The sequence below is a fragment of the Tribolium castaneum genome, chromosome 3, assembly GCF_031307605.1.
Source record: "Tribolium castaneum strain GA2 chromosome 3, icTriCast1.1, whole genome shotgun sequence".
Lineage (NCBI taxonomy): Eukaryota > Metazoa > Arthropoda > Insecta > Coleoptera > Tenebrionidae > Tribolium > Tribolium castaneum.
In genome coordinates, this window is record NC_087396.1 from 13,405,922 (window position 1) to 13,428,190 (window position 22,269).

General features: G+C 35.7%; 3 protein-coding genes across 8 annotated transcripts in view; all 3 read left to right on the forward strand.

Annotated features, from left to right (window-relative positions):
* The window catches only part of nolo (no long nerve cord), a 107,896-nt gene that overhangs the window by 81,549 nt on the left and 4,078 nt on the right, over window positions 1-22,269 (forward strand). Inside the window, exons 1-12 of one of the 6 annotated variants that reach the window (XM_015981852.2) lie at window positions 2,809-2,909; window positions 3,406-3,663; window positions 6,320-6,464; window positions 8,646-8,775; window positions 9,699-9,801; window positions 10,109-10,204; window positions 10,291-10,562; window positions 12,851-12,892; window positions 16,523-17,918; window positions 17,980-18,105; window positions 21,145-21,553; window positions 21,601-21,749. In XM_015981852.2, coding sequence (XP_015837338.1) covers window positions 2,901-2,909; window positions 3,406-3,663; window positions 6,320-6,464; window positions 8,646-8,775; window positions 9,699-9,801; window positions 10,109-10,204; window positions 10,291-10,562; window positions 12,851-12,892; window positions 16,523-17,918; window positions 17,980-18,105; window positions 21,145-21,553; window positions 21,601-21,749 — 3,135 coding nt within the window. In that variant the 5' untranslated portion in view covers window positions 2,809-2,900. Of the gene's footprint in view, window positions 1-2,808; window positions 2,910-2,959; window positions 3,160-3,405; window positions 3,664-6,319; window positions 6,465-8,645; window positions 8,776-9,698; window positions 9,802-10,108; window positions 10,205-10,290; window positions 10,563-12,850; window positions 12,893-16,522; window positions 17,919-17,979; window positions 18,106-21,144; window positions 21,554-21,600; window positions 21,750-22,269 lie in introns of those variants that run through there. The other 5 variants (XM_015981851.2, XM_015981848.2, XM_064355810.1 and 2 more) reach the window with 5 other exon arrangements.
* On the forward strand, window positions 405-1,087 carry LOC103313692 (ADFb like protein). Its single transcript, XM_008197639.3, has 2 exons — window positions 405-523; window positions 568-1,087. The coding sequence occupies exons 1-2, from the start codon at window positions 512-514 to the stop codon at window positions 964-966; spliced, it is 411 nt and encodes a 136-aa protein (XP_008195861.1). The 5' UTR covers window positions 405-511; the 3' UTR covers window positions 967-1,087.
* LOC103313691 (uncharacterized) lies at window positions 1,975-2,565 on the forward strand. The gene is made up of 2 exons (XM_008197638.3): window positions 1,975-2,073; window positions 2,128-2,565. The coding sequence occupies exons 1-2, from the start codon at window positions 2,062-2,064 to the stop codon at window positions 2,470-2,472; spliced, it is 357 nt and encodes a 118-aa protein (XP_008195860.1). The 5' UTR covers window positions 1,975-2,061; the 3' UTR covers window positions 2,473-2,565.

Consider the following 22,269-nt stretch of genomic DNA (forward strand, 5'->3'; position numbering starts at 1 on the left):
TAACAAATATTTGACCACCTTTGAACACCAGAAATAATTTCCCACATTTTATAGTAAATTATGATAATGAAATTAAAAGAAAAAACCACTAGTCCAGTTGCAGGTTCAGTTATACTTTGCATTTAAATGATGCAACGTCATACAATAAATTTGTAGGTTTGTTGCTATAAGAAATTTATTGACTTTCAGACGGTAATTATGTCATTGATCGAGTGTGAAAAATGCAAGTCCGTTCACTTTTTGCATTTTATTAGAAATATTTGAAATAATTGCACCAAGGGTACAGTCCCGTTTTTGGCCAACCTTTGACTCAAATCAACCCAGTCTCGTAATTTTGGCACAAAAATCCAAAATTTTTAAAAATCATTGATGCTTATGACTATTTCTTAACCGTCCCCTGCCGTTCAATAACACCGTCTAAAGGGAACACTGGGTGTGCAAGGTTACCACCAACACTATAAATGCACTAACAATTCCCTATCTTTATCACTTGCTCAGCTAGAACACAACCATGAACTCCTTGGTAAGTAACCCACCCCAAAGTCCAGTAAACACCACCATTTTCAGACCGCTGTAATCCTCTTGGTAACCGTTGCCGCCGCCAGCGCTAGTGGTCTTCTGGGTCACCATGGGGTCGTGATCGCCCACGACATCCATGGTGTTCCCGGAACCGTCACCGGCTTGGGAGCTCCTGCTGTCTTGTCAGGACCCGCAGGAACGGTAGTCAGAGGCGGAGTTGCACCAGCTCCTGCTCTGGTTGCAGGACACGGAGTTGGTGTTGTAGGCCATGCCGGGATTATCGGGCATGCTGGTATCATTGGCCATGGTGGGCTTGTCGCCGGACATGGGCTTCTGGGACATGGGCTGATTGCGCCAGGTTCTGGGTTGGAGGGACAATGGATCCCGGACATCAACGAGAAATTGTACGATGATGGGTCTTACAAACCACACATCTACGGACATTAGGTTCCAGTGTGGGTCTAGTTTTAGGGACTGCTGTCCCATGTGTTCATCTCTCTCTTTTACATTAATTCTTCCTTCCTCTGTCTTTTGCGTTTTTTCCGAATAAAAAAAAAGTAAACCTGGACTTGTTGTTTTTAATGATTTAATCAAGTGTCTCCTTGCGACCCGGCAAATAATTTGAGTTGTTATTAGAAAGCTGGAGGGTGTTTTATTACAAATTTCACCGATCCAATCTCTAGACGAACAACAATTTGTTTTACGATTCCTTGGGGTACTAGTTGAGCACATGTGATGTTTGTTTATTAAATTTGGAAAATTTAATCAAAGTTTACGTAAACAAAAAATAATAAATGGGATTAAAAGTTCTATTGGGACCAAATTTTATTGTGCAAAACTATTTTCGGAACGTTGCTTCCGAAAAATTAAAATAGTACAATCATTTTAAGAAAAAAGAAGTTTATTAAGTTAACAGACGAAAAAATATAAATAATAAAAAAATATGTCACAGTTTTACTAATTAACAGATTCATATGTCAGAATCTGTGTTCACGTATGAGCATATTTATTTTAAAATTTTTTGTTTGCTTTTTTCTGCTTTCCCTTACATCTTCCTTTTTTTAAAAGCTCAAAGCTCAAGTTTAAGTTGTTTCGCTTAAAGAAAAATTTAGTTGCCGTTTCTTTAATAGGTAATCATTTTAAAATAACTTGTACTTATGTACACGTATGCATACAACGAATGACTTATTTAATTTTGTAATGCCTTTGCGCTGCTTTTCTTTGTGCCCACATATACTAATTACATTAGAATAATTACTTATTTAAAACCCACTTTACCGTAAACTGTAGAAAAATGACTACACCAGGACTTTTCTGCGGACCGTTAATCGGTAAAATCGATCACAAAAGTGACAAAAAAGTAATGTATTCAACATGTTTGTCTTATTTCTGTACATTTTTAGTTATTAATGTATGGTAAACTAATACTCTATTTACAAACACACGTAAGGCTTGGCCAGACAAGGTTACTTGCAAGTTATAAAATGCAAACTTGTCGCTGCATTTCTTGTCAGTCCACACACTATCTCAAAGCAAACAAAAATGAATTCCAAGGTACGTACGTAACAAATTACCGCAATTATTACGAGCGAAACACCACAATTACAGATTACCATAATCCTACTATTATTGTTTGCCATTGCCAAAGCCGGACTTGTCGAAGTGCTTCAAGGTCCGAGCAGCAAAACCAAAATTTTGGGTCCGGACGGTAGTTCTATCGATGCGGTTGCTCCGGGAGGCGCTGTAGTAACAGACGGACAGGCGGTCGTTCCTGCAGCTCCTGCTGTCCTAGTAGCTGGGCCTGCAACGGTCGTGGCCGGCCCCGCAGGATCCATTGCCACTAGTCACACGTTGGCGGGACCTGCTGTGGTTCCTGCTGTAGCTCCGGTTCTTGTTGCAGAACACGACGATAATGAACAACTTTATGACGATGGCTCGTACAAAGGAGAATAACGATGCAGCTGATTTATGACTATTTTAATGATGAAACACCCAATTCTGTTCAAATTGTAGTGAACTATGTGCCAATAAATATTTATTTTACCAGCTCGTGTGTTTCTCGCGCCTTTATGTAGGAAAACATTGGAAAAAATCCCTGTTTCCACGTATCAATCAATCAGTTTTCCGTTATAAATATGCAGATTAGAGGTGTTGCATGTTTTTCTTCAGAAGTAATTACAGGGAGTTGTGGCAAATGTGCACAACACGAAAATTACACGAAATTATTTCTAGTAAAATTGCGGTTTATTTATAGGCGCCGTGACATTTTCGTGCACATGTCCTGGAAAGATCCAGAAAAATGTGTGTAAAATATCACCTCATGCGTCAGTGTGATCTGGTGTTATTTTCTGCATTGTTCGTTTGTAGGTGGTCTTATTTCCATGAACAAAGTAGGTAACATTTTATTCAGTGGTGCGTGTCAGGGTGTGTAGTCCGGACAAAAGCACGTGTCCATTAAACTGTTTTAATTCGGGCGAAAAGGGTGAAGAAAAATTGCGGTTTTGTGGCGTGGTCCATGAACTTGTTCGCTGAGTGGCGGTCGAAAGAGTGAAAGTTCCGCACATGTTTGTGGTGCTCGTTTTCAAGAGCAAGGTTCCGTTGATTCCGTCACTGGCGTGGTCTTTTTGCCGTGGGCTTCTTGTATGTGGAGCAGAACCAGTTGGAGGCGACCTTGCTTCTGTTTCCTTTACGCAAAGTCACGTTGCTTAAGAGCGAGTTCCTTTATATAGGAATGCGGGAATTTTGTTGGATTTTTTTGTTGTTATAAGATCAAATGTTAACATTGTTACGCTTAAAAAACTAGCACAGGAAAATGCTTTAAATGTTACAACTAGTCTCAAACGCGTAACGAAATTAGGATTCACAAAATGTTTCTTTTTGTTGCAGTCGTGCCCAGAGGCTCACGAATTCCGCGAGGTCCAGTGCTCAGCATACAACAGCATTCCCTACCAGGGAAATCTTTACGAGTGGTCAGCACATTACAATGACTCGAACCCGTGCGCTCTTACCTGCAAAGGCAAGCCGATTAGCGAGTCAAGTAATGAGGATCCTGTGCTTGTTGTGGTAAAGCTTGCAGATAAAGTTCATGACGGAACTAGATGCAGACTGGGAAGTCTGGACATGTGTATCGATGGAGAATGTCAGGTAATTCCGGTGGTAATGACAGTGACCGACACAAATCAGTAGTGTCGATATTATCATGTGCACATACAGAAATTTCTATGTTTCATAATAATACATCATGTAATACATCATGTCGTATGGTGTTGGAGCCTAAAATGGATGGTGTGTCGCTTGCAGGCATTCAACGAAATAAATTGATACGTGTTGCTTGTTTTGTCTAAAATGGTTTGGAAATTGATTTACATTCTACAATAACATAACAAGGGGGCGAAGACACAAATAATCGCAAGCTTACAAATACTCCAGCAGAATTATTATTTTTGCTTGTAAAACCGTGTAGATTTCGTAATCATATGTTTACAATATCTGCATTTTAATTAAGACTGTTGTAAACATTCATAATGGCATTTATAATTAATGTAAATTACCCACTAAAATGCAATATCAGATATTTATAATTGGAAATAATTCGCTTTTCACGAAATATGTTGAAAAATATAATTGAACATATGGGAATATTTCTTTTATTGGTAGTAATATTATTGTGAGAAATTATTTCGATGAATATATTATTCGTTGGCTTATACATCACACGTATGTGCTTCTAAGAGTCCGTGTACAAAGCCTTTCATTTTAACATAACAAAGATTAATATTAGGTCCACCTGCTATTAAGCTTCCATAATGCTGTGGCTTTTCAGAAAGTTTACCCAGAATAGGACCCTTGAGATTTAAAAAGGAAACTCATTGAATAAAAAATCCAGTTGTGAAAGCTAGACGCATACAGGATGTTGCCGCTACGAATTTTTCTCTAAATGTTATAATTTTCCAAATTTAAATGTTGGGACGTAAGCACAAACCAAATATCTCAGTGTGTATTTTTTTTGTCATTGTAGTTAAAACGAATAAGAGATGTGTTATACATACATAATGTTTTTTCAAGAACTTTTTCAAATTGTTAGGAAAAGCTCCCACAGAAGCGTGTATGAAAACCCCAAGCCGCGGTAAAATATAGGCCACTTAACTGCGGTGTGACTTTTATTGTATCGCGATTAAGCTCGGATTGACAATTTTCTCGCTGTTCTGTGACACCGAAAATATACCAATGCTATTTGGCGGAAATCTAACGATTTACTTCAACTGTTATGGCTAGTACGTTATTATTGCCCCTATAACATCCTTACAAATTTTTCTTCGGGAAAGAATCCCGCGTCCACAAAATCAATGGATGTTTTCACATGGTGGCGCCTGTTGTTTAATAACACCACTAGTAATAAAATCCATGCAAACTTTAAAACTCGTTTGAAAACTTTGAATTGACTCTTTAATTGCTGCCGATATAGCAGTGGCGAAAACGCCCATTTGCATGCATTTATTTTTTCATGCAAAATTTTAACGCGACTACAAATGCTTTACTCAAGTTTTCAGACAATAGGGGCAAACAAACGTGCGGAAACGCCGCCATACTTCCGCTAACAAGCTACCTTAATTTATAGAGGAGGCCACACCGCATCACTGGATTTTCTACGGGCGATGTTTTCTTTTTTTGTTTAACAATGCTGTTTGTGTCGAAACGCTCATAACGGCTCAACAAATTGATACTTCTCTCAAACATATTTTTCGCTCCAGTTACTCTGACCTGTAAACCTGCATTAAATGAATTTTTTACCGCTTCATTCAGAGCGCTGGTTTAAAATTTATTTAGGTAGTTCTGTGTAATAAATTAAAATTACGTCGGGCAAGACTTGAGCTAAAAAAGTTAATAAAAAGGAAGATTGTTTTTGTCAGCTCGTGTTTGCAACGCTTAATTTCATTTAGATTTAGAGATTTTGAGCGGTTTTTTCGTAATAGGGTAGATAGGTAGGGCTCATCCGCCAGGATTTATGTTCTCGACTAGTGGTTTCCGTCGAGATTGACGCGACCTCGTCTTGAAAAATGTTCTGATAAATGTGTAACTGCACAAATATTCCGTAAATCTGTCAGGAGAGAAAGCAGATATCAAACCGTCGGCTCCACCGACTCATTTGAGAGAAAGATTACTCCTTTATCCTTCTACACTCTAAACATCTAGTTTTGCTCCTTCCTGGAGCGTCACCTCGCGATAAAAATTTCCGGATCAAACAAAAAATTATATAAGCTTTCAGCAATTCACACGATTGTCGAATAAAAGCCCCTAATCGCTTTGAATTAATTATTGGAACATTTTTTTCGGAAAATGTTCAATTTTCTGTTGCAAGACGTAACAGTAATTTTTGCTCGAAACTCATTTAATTAAAAGTAAAACTTTTCTGCTGCCTGGGGCTTTCATCTCCGAATGTTATTTCAATTAATTTATATCTTTATGAAAGTCTAGAGTAGCTGTTCGCAGACTATTCAAAGTCAAGAATGGTAGAGTATTAATATGGAAAGAGGCGGTTGAAATGACGGAAGCGCCATACACTTCAAGCCACTCATTTATTTATTCATCGCTTTGAGGTCTCGAGAGGCCCCCGAACCCCTCGACTTTTCTGCAAAGCACGTGCGAACTGAGAGCTACGAATTGCGATGGAACCTAATAGATAAGGCGCGAATTTGCCACAATCGCTTTACATAAATAAATAAAATAGTGAATACACAAAAAAGCTGACGTGCTCGGGCTGCCAGACGGAGATGTTTGATTTTTCGCTACTTTTTTCTAGAGAGTGGGGTGTGATCTGAGGATTGGCTCGACGAGACAAGTGGATGAATGTGGAGTTTGTGGCGGAGATGGATCGTCATGTTCGAGGCCTTTGTACCACTGGACTCTGACGTATATGTCGTTGTGCTCGGTGACATGTGGCGGGGGTAGGTATACGACAATATGCCCACCCCAGGTAAATAAGTGAGCACGAGACACAAAGGCGCATATTTCTTGTGCAAATATACCCACACAGCACAACACTGCGAATTTTGATGACCCTATTCACCATTCGCTCACTTATTTATTTACTTTACGAGAAAAGATCAATGCAAAAGCACAATTTTTCCGATCCTATGCACCAAAGTAATGATAAATGATCTTGTTTGTATTGTTAATTATTACCAGTAACCGTACTGAAAGCCGCAAAAATTTATTACAATGAATTGGTATTATTTTATTATCCCGGCGCATCCACCATTTTTAAATTTTATTAATTTATACACGCTGATTTTTTTTGGGCCTACATTAGAAACTTTTTAACTTCTAATGTAGCAAACGCTTTAAGATTTTGTATACAATTTAAATCGACCATTCTGTGTCCAACTAAATTATTTTCATAATGGCTTAATTTCTGGAACTATGAAACATTGGCACAACTTGGAAATTTTAAATAGTAGCCACCTATTTTATTGCACTATTAAATTTGCTTCTTGAAACTGAGGAAAATTTATCTTAGTTGTTAGTACTTATTTGTCGTAGTTTTTGATGTATGTCAATTTTTTATACAAATTTTTATTTGCAGGGGCTTATTTAAAATATTACAGCTCGTAAACCCTTTACAATAAGTAAATATTTTTTTGCATTTGATAGCCAAGGGTTTAAGGGTCTTTTTAAATTTTTTAGGATTGTCAACTGTTAAATAGCATGGCTACAATGATTTTTTGAAAATGATGATTAAAAAATGATTATAAAACTAATCTAAAGAACATCAATTTTTGCAGACTTTTATTAACATCTTCTACATCTATAACTTACAGTCTTTGAAATAATCGTAAAAATCAGAATTTTGACTCATTATTTTTATTTTTAAATTTTTGAAAAATACGATAAAATTGTGCTATTAATTAAAAGAAGTGTCCTATTTGTTCACCGTTTTTATTCAAGAAGTTCAAAATTCGATGGCAGATTGATTGAGTTATTTTACATAATTCACTAAATTATAATAAATTATAATTAAATATTATTGTTTTATTGCTTATTCGGTACGTTTGACAATTGTTGACCATTTTACAAGGTCTACTTGATTAACTATGAAAATTACGATGTAAAATCTGTTTTTTGTGATTTCTTCAAAAAAATTTCAAAAAATAGGTATAGGACGTAAAAATTACCATAAATATCGATATTCTTCCGATTGTCTTTAAGAAAATAGAGTCATTTCAATTGAAAAAACTGACTTATAGCGGTTTTTTGAAAACCATTTAAAAAAAAACATACTAGCCATGAATTTTGGCAGTTGACAATTTTGAAAATTCTAGAAAACTTACAAACCTTCGGTTATCGAATACAAAAAAAATTATTCATTTATCGCAAAAACTATGGCAGTACTAATAACTTCGCTAAATTTTACTCAGCTTGAGAAGGTGAACTCAAATATGCAATAAAAATGTGTAGTTGCTATTTAAAATTAAAAACTTGGCGCCAATTTTATGTAGTTCTGAAAGCTCAGCCATTTTGAAAATAATTCAGTTGGACTTAGAATGGTCGATTTGGATCGTATACAAAATTTTAAAGCTCTAGCTATATTAGAAGTTTAAAAGTTTCTAATGTAGGCCCTAAAACATCTCCCTGTATATAATTTTTAACAAATAATTATTTAATTAATGATAAATAATTTAAAAAGTATAATTAAAATAAAAGTTATCTCATTTTAAACATGCAAATTTTGTTATCCCGGCGCATCCACCATTTTTTAATTTTAATATTTTGTTTTTTAATTTTTTGTTTTGTTCTAACAGGAATATAAGACCCAAATAAAACGTATTTAAACCTTTTAGTCACTCCAGATTGCATTTGACTTCTAATTTTTATGTAGAAGCAAAATAAAGAACAGTTTCTACATTTTCATCGTGTCTAATTAATACTTTGCGTTTTATCAATCGGTTGCGGAAATTAAGCACACCTGTTGATGTTTAAATGTATTTTGAAATAAATGCGACTAAATCGTCCTTAAAACAGACGTTTATTCGGTTCAATCACCACTGCTTCGCAGCGAATGTAACACTAACTGTATAATTTTCTTCGCTGGCAAGCAAATACGTCTCAAGCTCTGCATTTGATTCCAGGCTACAAAATGTCACGTCCCTTATGTCAGAACCGGGTGACTGGAGAGGAAGTTGAGGAAGAACTTTGTAACGAGTCACAAAAGCCCGATTCGACGATAGTCGAGTGTAACACCCATAACTGCCCTCCCAAGTAAGTATTAAGTACCAGTCCGATAGTTGTTACTCCGCCAAATTAATTTTTCCCAACTGCTGAGCAACTAAGAAACTTTCTTGCACGAGACGGCATTACCTTTATAAATAAAAGCAAATGTCTCAAATAATACAACGGCCATTAAGCGGTATTAGGCAATTTGCATATTTGTGTAATATTTGCTGTAAATTAACCATACAAGCCCGAAGAACGTGGCTCGACTAATTTAAGACGGTTAATTTTGAAACTTTCCAGACATAAATATGGGGTACTGGAACAATGTTTGCTGCATTGAATTATAAATGAAGGGGGAAATCCATGATTTATAACAATTAGAAGCGTGTTCGTTTAATATTTCCAGAAAATAATTTGTTTTGGCGATAAAAACGTCATTGCAACAGAGACTCCAAGATAACATCTTTATTTTAAAAAGTTGGTTATTCTTGTTCTTGACCTACTTTTCTTAAACAGACTGCAAGGCGACGGTACATTTTTGTTCAGACGTTTACGGAGATAAATGTGCAAATGTACTTCCAAGCAAAATAATTATACAAACATTTCATATCTTTACTATTTATTATTTTCATAACTACATTTAATAAATGAAGCAACTAAAATACGCAACATCTGGCTGTTATTTCATTCCTTTCTTAATAAGAATTGCATTCTTTTTGTTTATCCGGGCAATAGAATCCTGCTGATGCCGTTACAATGTTTTACTATAACTCAGCAAAGAATTTCACGCTCGGACACCACTCAAAATTTAGGTGACAAGCTCTAAGGTGAGAATGACAATTTAAAACAGCAATATCTACAAGATGTACAAGTAATGGAAAATGTACGCTTTGTAAAAATAAAGTCTTTCGCGGTCGTGGCAGTTACTACAAAATTACGTGTAATAATTCTGAAATTTTGTGTTTTAGGTGGCACATGGGTGAGTGGGGCCCGTGCTCAGTGAGCTGTGGTGGAGGGTCAAGACTTCGGCAAGTTTATTGCGTGGAAGAAGCCAACAGTACTAAAATTAGGGTTAGTAAGCTCTGACTTAATGTATTTTTGTATTAAGATCAGATAATCGCCCCAGTAAGCAATAAAACATTCACATGAATAATAAAAGCGCGTTATTCTTAAGCCATTAAGCAAACTTAATTGGTTCCCGATATTTCTTTTAACGGCCCACTCGGGAGCACTAAAAACGCTATTTGCTGAAATTATCCAAATGAAAATGAGTAAAAACTTTCTTCGATAGCGAATTACGTGCTAGAATTCCTCCCGCTTTGAAAACTGTTTATTGCGGTCTCCCGGGGAGTCCAATCTAACAAGGATAACGTTCCAGGTTAATGATCAGAAGTGCACCGGACACAAGCCGTGGTTTCAGGAAGCCTGCAATCGAATGGATTGTCCGGCCTGGATTGCATCGTCCTGGTCAGGAGTAAGTTTTGCGATAAAATCAACAAACTTCAATCGTTTCTTGAGCGAGTTCGCCTTTAATCGTTATTAATTCCGGTAATTTCCCAGTGCTCGGTGTCTTGCGGGGAAGGCACGCAAGTGAGGGTGGTTGAATGCCGAGATTCCGCAGACAAGCCCAGCACATTGTGCCCTCAGAAACTTAAGCCTATTGACAGCAAGCCCTGTTCGACGGGCATTCAGTGTCCGCATCACATAGATGCCAGCGAGGAGTTTTTGCCCGGCCTCTATCACACTCAACCTTTGGTCCAGCCGTACCCTCCGCCGCCCCCAGCTCATGCCGAACGACTCGTCGGGGAGCAGGTTGTGCCCTCGGAAAGCACGTAAGTTCACGTGTTTTGTAGGCCCATTTTCTTCATTAAGCTTTCAGTGTTAGTGCTACTTGACTTTGTTCAAACCCTTTTCCACAATTAGTGTTAACTCACTCGGTGTTTGACAAAAAGCACACCCCTTTTGCAAAAAATTACTAAATTCCAAAGTGTTAATAGCGACGTTAAGTTGTAATAAGTTGTGGGCGATATTGGATCATTTTTATAACGTGATAAAAGTTAATTACCGCTGCAGTGGTGTTTGATGTTTTAATGCGCTGTGGGGCCGGGAATTAAGATGCAGTTTATTGGAAATGACTCATTTGACTTGAACTTCATTTTAATTAAAATTTCATCTCCGTCTTATTCTTGCTCATTATTCAAACTCAGAAGTATTATTCTAAAACATACAGGGTGCTTTTTTACGGCCTACATCAGAAACTTTTCAACTTCAACTAATATAGCTAGAGCTAAAAATTTTGTATACGATCCAAATCGACCATTTTGAGTTTAACTAAATTATTTTCAAAATGGTTGAATTCCCGGAACTACGAAAAGTTGGCGTCAACTTTAAATTTTTAAATAGTAACCACCTATTTTTTGCATTTTTGCATAATTACATAATTCACTAAGTTATAATAAATTATAATTAAATATTATTGTTTTATTGCTCATTCGATAATGAACTATCTAAAAGCTAAATAAAACATCAAAGTTTGACAATTGTTGACCTCTTTACTAGGTCTACTTGATTAACTATGAAAATTAGGATGTAAAATTTTTTTTTCAAAAACCGTAAGAGATAGGTATAGGACGTAAAAGTCACCATAAATATCGATATTCTTTCGATTGCCGTTAAGAAAATAGAGTCATTTCAATTGAAAAAACTGAGTTATAGCAGTTTTTTTGAAAACCATTTAAAAAGAATCATACTAGCTATGAATTTTGACAGTTGACAATTTCGAAAATTCTAGAAAACTCATCAAATTTTCAGTTATCGAATGCAAAAAAAAATATTCACGTATCGCAAAAACTATGACAAATAAGTACCAACAACTTTGGTGAATTTTACTCAGATTGAGAAGGTGAATTCGAATATGCAATTAAAATGTGTAGTTACTATTTAAAATTTCAAACTTGGCGCCAATTTTATGTAGTTCCGAAAGCTCAGTCATTTTGAAAATAAATTAGTTGAACTCAGAATTGTCGATTTAGATCGTATACAAAATTTTAAAGCTCTAGCTTTGTTAGAAGTTAAAAAATTTCTAATGTAAGCCCTAAAAGAATCTCTCTGTATGTAATTTACAACAAATAATTATTTAATTAATAATAAATAATTTTAAAAGTATAATTAAAATAAAAGTTATCTCATTTTTAACATGCGAATTTTTGTTATCCCGGCGCATCCACCATTTTTAAATTTTAATATTTTGTTTTTTTAAATTTTTTGTTTTGATTTAAAGGAAATATAATACCCAAATAAATGGCATTTTAACCACAATAACCTTTTATTAACTGCAGGTTGCATTTAACTTGTGATTTTTACGATTTTTACAACTCATAATTGCAAGCAAATGGCAGACTTATAACATAACAATTCAACACATTCCCAACGCGCAGACACAACAACTTTATTTTAAAACTCACAAATGTATAAGAACACCACTTTTTTATTATTTTATTTAGTAGTACAACTCAAAGATAATTCTGTTTTGGCAATCGGTTATTAAATCAATTAAAACGGGCATTAATTTGTTTTGTGCAAACGCTTGTTTACCTTTTAAATTTTGTTATATTTTCAACAACGACACATTTTTTGTAAATTGGAGCGCTGGTTCAAAAAGCAAAGGCTTAACCAAGCGGCGGGACTTTTGTTTGTTCATAGTTACACGCGTGAGAAATATGAGTTTGTTCAAAGCATAACAGTTTTGTCTTTGACAGGCGTTATTAGTTAGGTTTTTTGTGACCTGAAAAGTAATTCCATTGTGGCATTGTGATTAAATTGTAGTTCTGATAACACTAATCCCGTATAATACACTATCCGAAGCTTAAACATTATAGGTATGTGTGTGTAGCACTATCTGTTGCTCGTACAATGCAGGTAACCCAATATTCAACCACAAATTCAATCGGAGCTGCAGAGGTCAACTCGGAAAGGTTATCTGAATTGTACGTGTCGTTCGATAGTTTGAATAGAGCTTCCATCACTCACTAATATTTCACTCATTTAGACTAATTTGAATTCCACCTGTGCGTTTCACTACCCAACTACATGTCGATATTGTGTGCCTTGTGTTTTCCAGCGATTTCAGAGTGTTCTTTGCCTGCGGTTGGGTATATGTGAGGTACTGCAAACACAACTAGTCTTTAATCCTTTATTTCTACTCTCTTTCTCGAACTATAAATGCACCCTTTCCGACTAATCGGCGTTTTATCGTCCGTTTTCCGTCAATGTCCGACTTAGGACCGTGGAATAATTCGCGCATTTCGCGACGAAAACGGCCGCTAAAACGCCGGAACCGACACGAGTATAAATAGGTGATAAGCTTCTTAATAAAGCACCAGCTGTTGTCGAGCACAATCTCATTTTATCCATGATTTAAATGCTTCGTAAAAATGCTGTTTTCACTGCGCTCACACTTCATTACCATCTCCACACGTTCCGTTTGTTTGTTTTCTTCTTACAAGCTTCACTCGGGCGATTATTCAAATCGTTCACATCACTAATTTTTGCATGCCAAGTGACGAATTAAACTTGAGTGGAACGAGGAAAAGCGGAAGTCGAACATAATGACACACCTGAGCAGAACTCAAATTGCTTTCGGCCTCGAAGCTAAAAATCGCACGACTCAAAGACACTTAAATTTATGAATTGAATTAAGGTGGATAATTGCGAAGGATGGAATTGAAAGCGATCCTCGTTAGTTTTATTTGTTTGAGATCTCTCGATAAAAAATCACAATTATCTTGCGAAAGCTCGATTCGTCCGTAATGGAACAGAGATGAAAAATAAAATAAACCTCCGGCCAAATTAAACATGGAAAATAAAGTGCTGATGGAGCAGTTTATTCCATTATTACTACGGCATTGTTTACACATGAACTGCTTCGACCTGAGGCAAACTTATTGGGGAATATTAAAAAATAAGCATTAGCTTTTACTGACGTTTTTTTAGAAGAAGAAAAATTTATTAATTAAATAGGAAACCTAGTTACAATAGTTAAAAAAATAAAAATTACATTAGTGGATAAAAGTCACACTTATTGCACATTTATCTTTACATAATCTTTGATTTTTGATTTAAATATAGATAGAGTACCTGCATTTCTAATATTGTTTGGTAACTTATTATATTCATTAACACCCTTAAAAAATAAAGATAACATTGTTTGTCGGTAATTTACACTTTGAACATTAATTTTGGAAGAATCCCTAGTCTGGTAATTGTGTACACTATTTCTGCAAATAAGATATTCACTGAAATACTCTGGTACTCCAAGCTTAATTATTTTATATACAAAAATCATGGTAGAATAATACAGTCGTCACAGAAAACCACATTAGGGCCGATAACATACATTTTATAGGTGTTAAGCGGTTAAGCACTTTCTTAACTATGCACATTAACATTACTACAAGGTTTTTCTGTTTTTATTTCAGCATAAGACACTGCTTACTGCTGTGTTGATAACAATAAAGACAAACTTACAAAATCAAGCAAATGCTTTTCAAAATATATTATAAAAGTTTACTAAAAGAACTTATAAACGAAAAAATTATTAACCAACAGATGTTAAAAACAATTAAAATTTGTCGTTAAATTTTTTAAAGCTATACTCATTATCATTAGGTTTATAAAAGCGTAGGCAAGATACCCATTACACATAACATGCATAGATTCTTACGTGGTAACGGGTTACTGAACATTTTTGCAAGAAATAGTTTTCCTACCTTACAATACAAATTTTGTTTCAAAAATAATTGTCGCATATTGTGTATCTCTTGCCACACCATTTTGAAGCTGCTTTCATTGTCTATGCAACCGTGTCTTTTTTTTAATTTTGACCGATTTATTGGCGAGAATCAGAAATTGTTTATGGTCATTATTGATATTTGAAAATTGTTAATCTAGAGCCTTCTCGTTCAAATTTTGAACGTTTTTTGGGATAAATTCACTCAGAAATGTTGTCTGCGCTAATGTTTCGACTTTTTAGAGTAAAAAAGTCATCCCCACCTCAAAAAAATTAAATAATAAAAAATAAAAATAAATAATTAAATTAAATAGGAGTCGGAAATTAAATGGAAAATCCGAGGAAAAATCATTTTAAAACTGATTGTAATTGTCTATGCAGTTATGTCTTTTTTTAATTTTTAATGATTTCATTTAGAGAACATTGCCTAGGTTGCTGTGAGAGAAAATAAATGTAGTAATGTATAAAAAAATAACGATTTAACGAATGTATTGTTTAAAATGTCTTTCAGTTTCCTTACTGATTTTCAACATTTCTGGTACATATTATCAAACGCCTCTCTGATAGTTGAATTTTTTGTTGTGCACTATGAACTATTTTAAAAATTTAACGACAATAATTGACGTAATCAAGGGGAAACTGTAAAAATAATAGCACTTTCAAAGTTTAAGCGAGAGTGTTTAAAATTGACAATTCGGATAATTTCAGCGAAACACTTCAAAATTCTTAACACATCATTCAAAATTGAATAAAAACTACATGGTTGCATAGACAATAAAATCAGCTTTAAAATAATGTATCACTCGACCCCTCTTTCCATTTAAATTTTTTTAAGGATAAAGAAATAACTTTGAAACTAAGATTAAATTTGGTCCAATTTTAAATTAAAATTAAGTTGTTTTATCATTTTTTCTCATCTTGGACAAAATCGGAAATTTTAAGGGATACGAATTTTAGTTGGGACAGCCTGTATGGCAGAAAATAATTGTCTTGAGAAAGTTGTAAATGAGACATGAGTAAAGTACAATGCACAGAGACGAAGGGCCGGCGAAAATATGAATTTTTTGTTCTTTAGAGTATACAAACATTTTTTTCTTTTAGATATTCAAATATTTATTGCAAAAAATTGTGAAAAATTTTTGAATTTGCATTCTTTTCTCATTTTTTCTTTCAAATGCTCTTACAAAACTAGGTACTGTTGAACACTTGAAAGATTTTTTTGCGTTTTATCCTTTTCTAAAGTACTAGCGTTGGTATATGAAGCTCTAAGATTTTTTTTAGAGTATTCCGTATTAAACAAAATTTTTCGTGTTGTTTTTTCTCCGATGCAAATGCATTTTATGATTAATGCAAAATTAAGCATTTGCTATTACAACAACCTTTTACTTTTCAGTAAAATCTAAACCAAATCGTATTATCTTTCGTATACTCCATCACAAACATGATAAAGTCAACACAGCTGAATTATTTAACGTAAAAGTAATAATTACGTAAAATGTGCATCTTACATTGGAGCTAAACAACATCACTTATATCCAGAGAAATATATTCATTTTAAACAACTTTGACCTGTATTCACAGCAAAAAAGTGTTGATTAACTATTCAATTTCAATCGACTATTTAACTTCATTTACTAGCATTTACAATATGTCATCTGAAATACACAAAATCCAAACATTTTCGAAACTGCCAGTTTTACATTCCCAATAAATAAACTCGTGCCTTTATGAAAATGCAATCACACGGTGACAACATGTTTGCTTTGCAATTATTCGTTGATCTAAATAATAAACCACATATCACCTACTCAGCGGTGATAAATATGCAGTGGTTAAATCCTCTCAGTATTTAATGCTGTCGTCCCAATAAAAAGAATAAATAATTCTTTGCGAGAAAAGCGCCTTCCGCAGCAGCGTAATGGTACGTACTCATGTCTTCTCAGCATGCACATTTCATGCCCCGCATCCACGAAATAAATTGATCTAAGAAATCATTATTTGCAGATTTGTTCCCGACGAGTGGGGCCCTTGCAGCGTGACTTGCGGCGAAGGCGTCCGCAAACGTCAAGTCCACTGCAAGATCTTCCTCGAATTTTCAAGAACTATCGCCAAACTCCCAGACAAACAGTGTACCGGTCCTAAACCAATAGAGACAGAAAAATGCTACATGGAACCATGCTCAGCCGAACGCATCGGGGTCGATATTAAAGACGACCCCTATCGATCGGACATCAAAGTCGCCGGGGGCTTCCCCGGAAAGTCCTACTCGTGGAAGGAGCAAGGCTACACCCACTGCAGCGCCACGTGTCTCGGAGGCGTCCAAGAGCTGATAGTCAACTGTGTCCGCGACGACACGCAGAAAGTCACCTCCCCGTACTTGTGCCCCATCGAGCTCAAGCCCGAAATACTCATGAGGACGTGCAACGACCACCCGTGCCCCCCTCGGTGGAACTACTCCGATTTTTCGACTTGTTCGCAAAGCTGCGGCATCGGGATTCAGACCAGGGAGGTCAACTGCATTCACGAGGTGACCCAAGGCGGGGGCAACACTGTAATAGTCCCGAATAACATGTGCCCGCAACCGCCGCCCCCAGACCGGCAGTATTGCAACGTCCTGGACTGCCCAGTCAGGTGGAAAGTGTCGGAATGGTCCAGGTGTAGCAAGCCATGTGGCGGTGGTGAAAAAATCAGGAAAGTGGAGTGTAAGCAAGTCATGGCCCAAAACCACACAGTGGACAGATCACCCGAGCTGTGCCCCAGTCCCAAGCCACCCGACCGGAAGCCTTGTAACACCAAAAGTTGCATCATTGAAAGTGACAAGCCCCACATTGACGTTTCAAACAGTTCGTTCATTCAGCACGATTTCAAGAAGAAGAAAATTGCGTTGAAAGTCGGAGGCTCAGCTACTGTTTTTATTGGAACCACGGTTAAAATCAAATGCCCGGTCAAGAGATTCAACCGCACGAAAATCCAGTGGGTCAAAGACAAGAACTTCCTGCCCAAGTCCAAGAAATACAAGACGTCCAAGAAGGGGGCCTTGCGGGTGCAAAATCTGACGCTCCGCGACAGCGGCCGCTACACTTGCGTGGCAGGCCGTTCCTCCGCCAGTATCCAAATTTCCGTTCGCCCCAAACCCGGCGAATTCCTCACATCCGAGGAGATCCAGAAGCAGGGCAAGCCCGACCGCAGCGAGCTAATATCCGACGTGTACGTCAACAGAGAGGACACGAGTCCAATTTTCAGCAGCGACGATCACTCGCACGAGCAAAGGCCCGACGTCGTGAGAAAGAAGCCGACGCCCAAGACACGGATATTGGCGCCCACGCTGCCCGCCCTCAACTCGAACAACCTGAACGCTTACTTGCCGCAGAGCACGACGCTGCACCCGGACAACGTGCATGTAAGTCATGTTAGGCGGGGTTTTTGCTGGTTTACGGTGTATTGTTTCCTGCTGCGTGAAGGATGAAGTGCTGCCGACGCTCTCGCCGGCAAGCTCTTCCGAATCGCTGAAACCGTTTTATGAGAATTCGGCTAGTTCGGCGGGACGAATCATGCCGCATTTTCAAAGACTTTTAACCAATTTGCAGGTGAGGGTTGAGTTTGTAAAGTGTGGCGAAAACAATTTGTTTCGACGGATCAAATGGGAAACTTTGATGGAAAAATAGACAGAATCGGCTTTAAGGGGTTCAATGGACAGCCGGTTTGAGGCAAGCGACGCCAAAGTTTTAATTAATGGGGATTAAAAGGCGGTTGCGGGCTTTGACAAAAAGCGCGCTTTTGTGAGGGAAAATACCCAATTGCCAGAATCGTAGTGCTTATTAAAGAGCGTAGAGAAAAAATAAATAAGATTTTCACAAAATTTAATTATATTTTTAAACAATGGATGGGTTAAAATTTTGGGACTATGCTAAATTTGGTGGATGCGCCGGGATATAAACCAATAACAGGCCTGCAAACAATTAATATAATTGCAGAGGGTTTTTGTATTGACTGTTTTCTTGTACGGTGAGCTGAATAAAAAAATAAATCTTAATTCTTTTTACTACATACTGTTTTAGTGCCAAATAATTTTAAATAAAAAATTATTTCAATTAATAATCTTGCTTATTCTCTTGACACGAGTATTTATTTTACTCGATATAATTAAATGACTATTTGGTCATTTGGTCATTTATTTACTCTTTCGGTGAAAAAAATTAACAAAAATTTATCTGTGAACCTATAAGAAAAAACGTTGTATTTATAGACGTAAAGAAGAGTTGGCACCATCTGTTTGTGAATCCTTTTTTAAGAAATGCATCATTCACAGATAATGAACAACTTTATTAAAAAAAATCGCGATATCTAATTAAGTAAAAATTCTTTGCATTTTTCACGCCCGACTTGTATTAGAATGGTATTTCCCCTAATTTTTCCGTAATTTTTCAGTTACAGACAAAGACAATAATTATCTTCTCAGTTGCTTTTATACTGATGCTGTTTCCAGATCTAAAATTTTAAAATTTTTTTGTTTATTTTATAAATTCTTTTTTCGATTTTTTACATATATTTTCTAGGTTCTAATTAATTTTTTTTTATAAACATTTTTAAATTTTTTCTACATTCTCTTAGATCCTACTGTCCTTTGTTTGAAAATTCCTTTATAGTTTCCTTTTGAATTCTTCCACTTTATTTTTCTATAATCTTTTCTAGATCTAAAATCTAGAATCTTGTTTAGATTATTTCATAAATCTATCTTTAGATTATTTTATAATTTTTTTTTCATATGCTTCTTTACAACCATTTTCTGGACTTTACTAAAAAATATTTTATTTGCAGATTATTTTTTGGCACTGTTTATCTCTTCTCAAATTTTTCTTGATTTTTTTAATTTTTGTGTAAATTTGTCTTAAAATCTAAAATTCTGACTTTTAAGATTATCTTATAAATCTTTTAGATTTACATTTTTTTCTCTAGATGCTTATTATTCTGTTCTGCATCTATTTTCTTAAAGAATTTTTTGCTTTTTGTTGTGAGGGAGTGGCAGTGGTTTTCTTTTGGGTTTTTATTCATTAAGTAATTTCCTAAAATGATTTGTTTCATTTATCTATGGTTTTTATTATTTTTATTTTTTTATAATTAATTTTTCTCTGAGAGGCTAAGTTGAATAGCTTTAAGCTAGACTTTACCTCCTCATCTATCTATTGTTTAATTTTATTGTATTTTATTTATTTAATAAAATAAAAGTAATTTTCAACCAAAAGTCAAATTCTGAATTAAATGCACTTTTAGTTTTAACTTTAAAAAATTATTTTATTTATGACCTTCTACTTGTGGTCTCATAAATTTGGGTAACAATGTGAATTATAATTATAGGATTGTAAGAGATTTCTTTGGGATATTTGTATGCAGGCATCAGTTTTTTTTCAATTTTATTAATAGACAGTAAAAAAAGGGGGCCACAAAAATGTCGGCTACTGGTAAGTGATCCCTTTGGTGGCAAATTATCCCACCTTATAATAAATTACGCGACTGGTTTGCGTCTAAATAAAAAAGACTGATTATTTAGTCAACTAACTAAAAATTCATAATTATAAGACCAGGGTTTAGGAAGGGTTTACTTAGTGTAAAAACTTTATAGTTAAATTAACGGTTAATGCCCGAAAAATTACAAAACTGCTACGACTTTATTTATTAACAAAAAAAATTAATCAAAATTGAGAGTATACAATCAGGTATGTAAAATTTTAAAAATTTATTTCATTACAATTAGCAATTTTTCTGGATGCGCGATTAGGTCGCCGGACCATATATAATACACTATTATTTTTGTAAAAAAAATTATCTACACTTATTATGTACATAAAACTTGTTTATTTTACTCTTTAGCGTACCATCTTCCATGATAACATTTTTGTATTATTTTATCCGTGACATATGTATTACCTATTTAGTGATAATAACACTCACAACTAAAGTACTTCAATAAATATTTTTGCATTTCAATGGAAAACAAGAATAAATTAATTGGACCACATTTATTAATAATTATTGACACCACACTATACGAAAATCATTTTGCACAATTATCTAAAGCCGATTCTGTTAAGAAAACCCAAACAATGCGTGATGTTACACACCTTAATGTTTTCGTTCTTTGGCGAATTGGGAAAGTCGTTTTAAAATTTCATAGTAAAGTGTGAATACAAATAATAGCGTCTATTAAAGGAAATAGATCATTGTTTCAATGTATTTTTTACTACCGAGCATTCATGGAAAATTTATCTCTCCCAGTTCGTTGCTATGCTTGTTGCATGAACACACTTGTGATACCTTTTTCTAATTCTAAACTGTTCACTCTCAAATGCACACACAATGTCTGCACTGCTACCTATAGGTAAACAAACATACACAAGTAAATGCGTTCTTTTAAGAGAGCTAATCGCATTTATTATGCTCTGCTACTGGAACGTATTTCGTAGCGAATCTTGCATGCGATGTTTTTCAAGTTTAGACAAAATATTCACGCACACGTTGTTTGTTTCTGTGGAATTCCTCAAACTTAGGCTCAGTATTCTGAAATTCCATCGAAACAAAACGGCTGTAACCCCCGATCGTTTTTTAATCAAATTTTCTAAAAATTCCAGCAATTGTGGCCCTTCCAGACATTCAGCAACTCGCGAGGCCATCGCATGGTGGCCTTCCCGGAGGAGTCCTTCCAGGAGAACTCGTTCGCGCCGCCAACGACCGAAGACGAATTCGGTTCGGTCGTAGTTCTGGGTAAAGGAACTCCGGAAAACTTAAAATTCGAATGGGTCATTTCCGATTGGTCGAAATGCTCGCAAACCTGCGGCGGAAATGGCTTTCAGATGAGGGCAATTCGTTGCATTGTTCGACTACATAATACGACACACGGCGTCGATCATAACTTTTGCGAGGACGCTGGCATGCCAATTCCAGCGACGGAACGAAAATGCGGACTGAACGACTGTCCCAGATGGGTGACTTCCGAATGGACGCCCTGCGACAAGTCCAAGTGCTTCGATTGGCACACAGGTGAGTAGCGAGCTGGAGAGGATGGCAAGGTGATGTTTTGAATGCAGCAATGCAGAGGAGATTGGTCAAGTGCCAGATTGAAGGGAATGTCACGGTGGCGGAGTCCAAGTGCAACGAAGAGGATAAGCCGACGCACAGGCAGGAGTGCGCCAACGAGAGGTGTGTGGGCAAGTGGAAGCTCGGAGCTTGGTCAGAAGTGAGTATTTTCAGTTTTTCCAAAGTTACCGTAAATTGGATTAAAATTTATTTAAATGTAAAAGTCTCAGCATGATTTTATTAGAAAAGCCAATCTCAGGAGAAGATTTGCGGTTTAATAAAATAATTATTATAAAACTTAAAAACACGAAAACGTTAAATCGCTACTCGTGGACAATTATTTGTCTCAAGTTTTTAGGGCTTCGTCATGTTAAAACAAATCTAAACTTACATACATTTTTTGCTTTTGATACGTGTATTTTACTAAGCCGAAACTATGAATGTGTGTGTTAAGTTCATAATTTCAGCTCTTTAAAGATAATATCGCGCTCAAAATGGAATATCATATATTTATGTTAAGAACATTATATTTATTCGCACTTATGAATTAAGTTTGAGTGGATTTTTTTTACCCTATTAAATAAATCAAGTATTAAGTTTTTTAATCCGTCACATTAGGGGAGACTGGGGACAAAAGTAACGCGGGACAAACGTAACAGCCAAGATAATTTATAATTTAT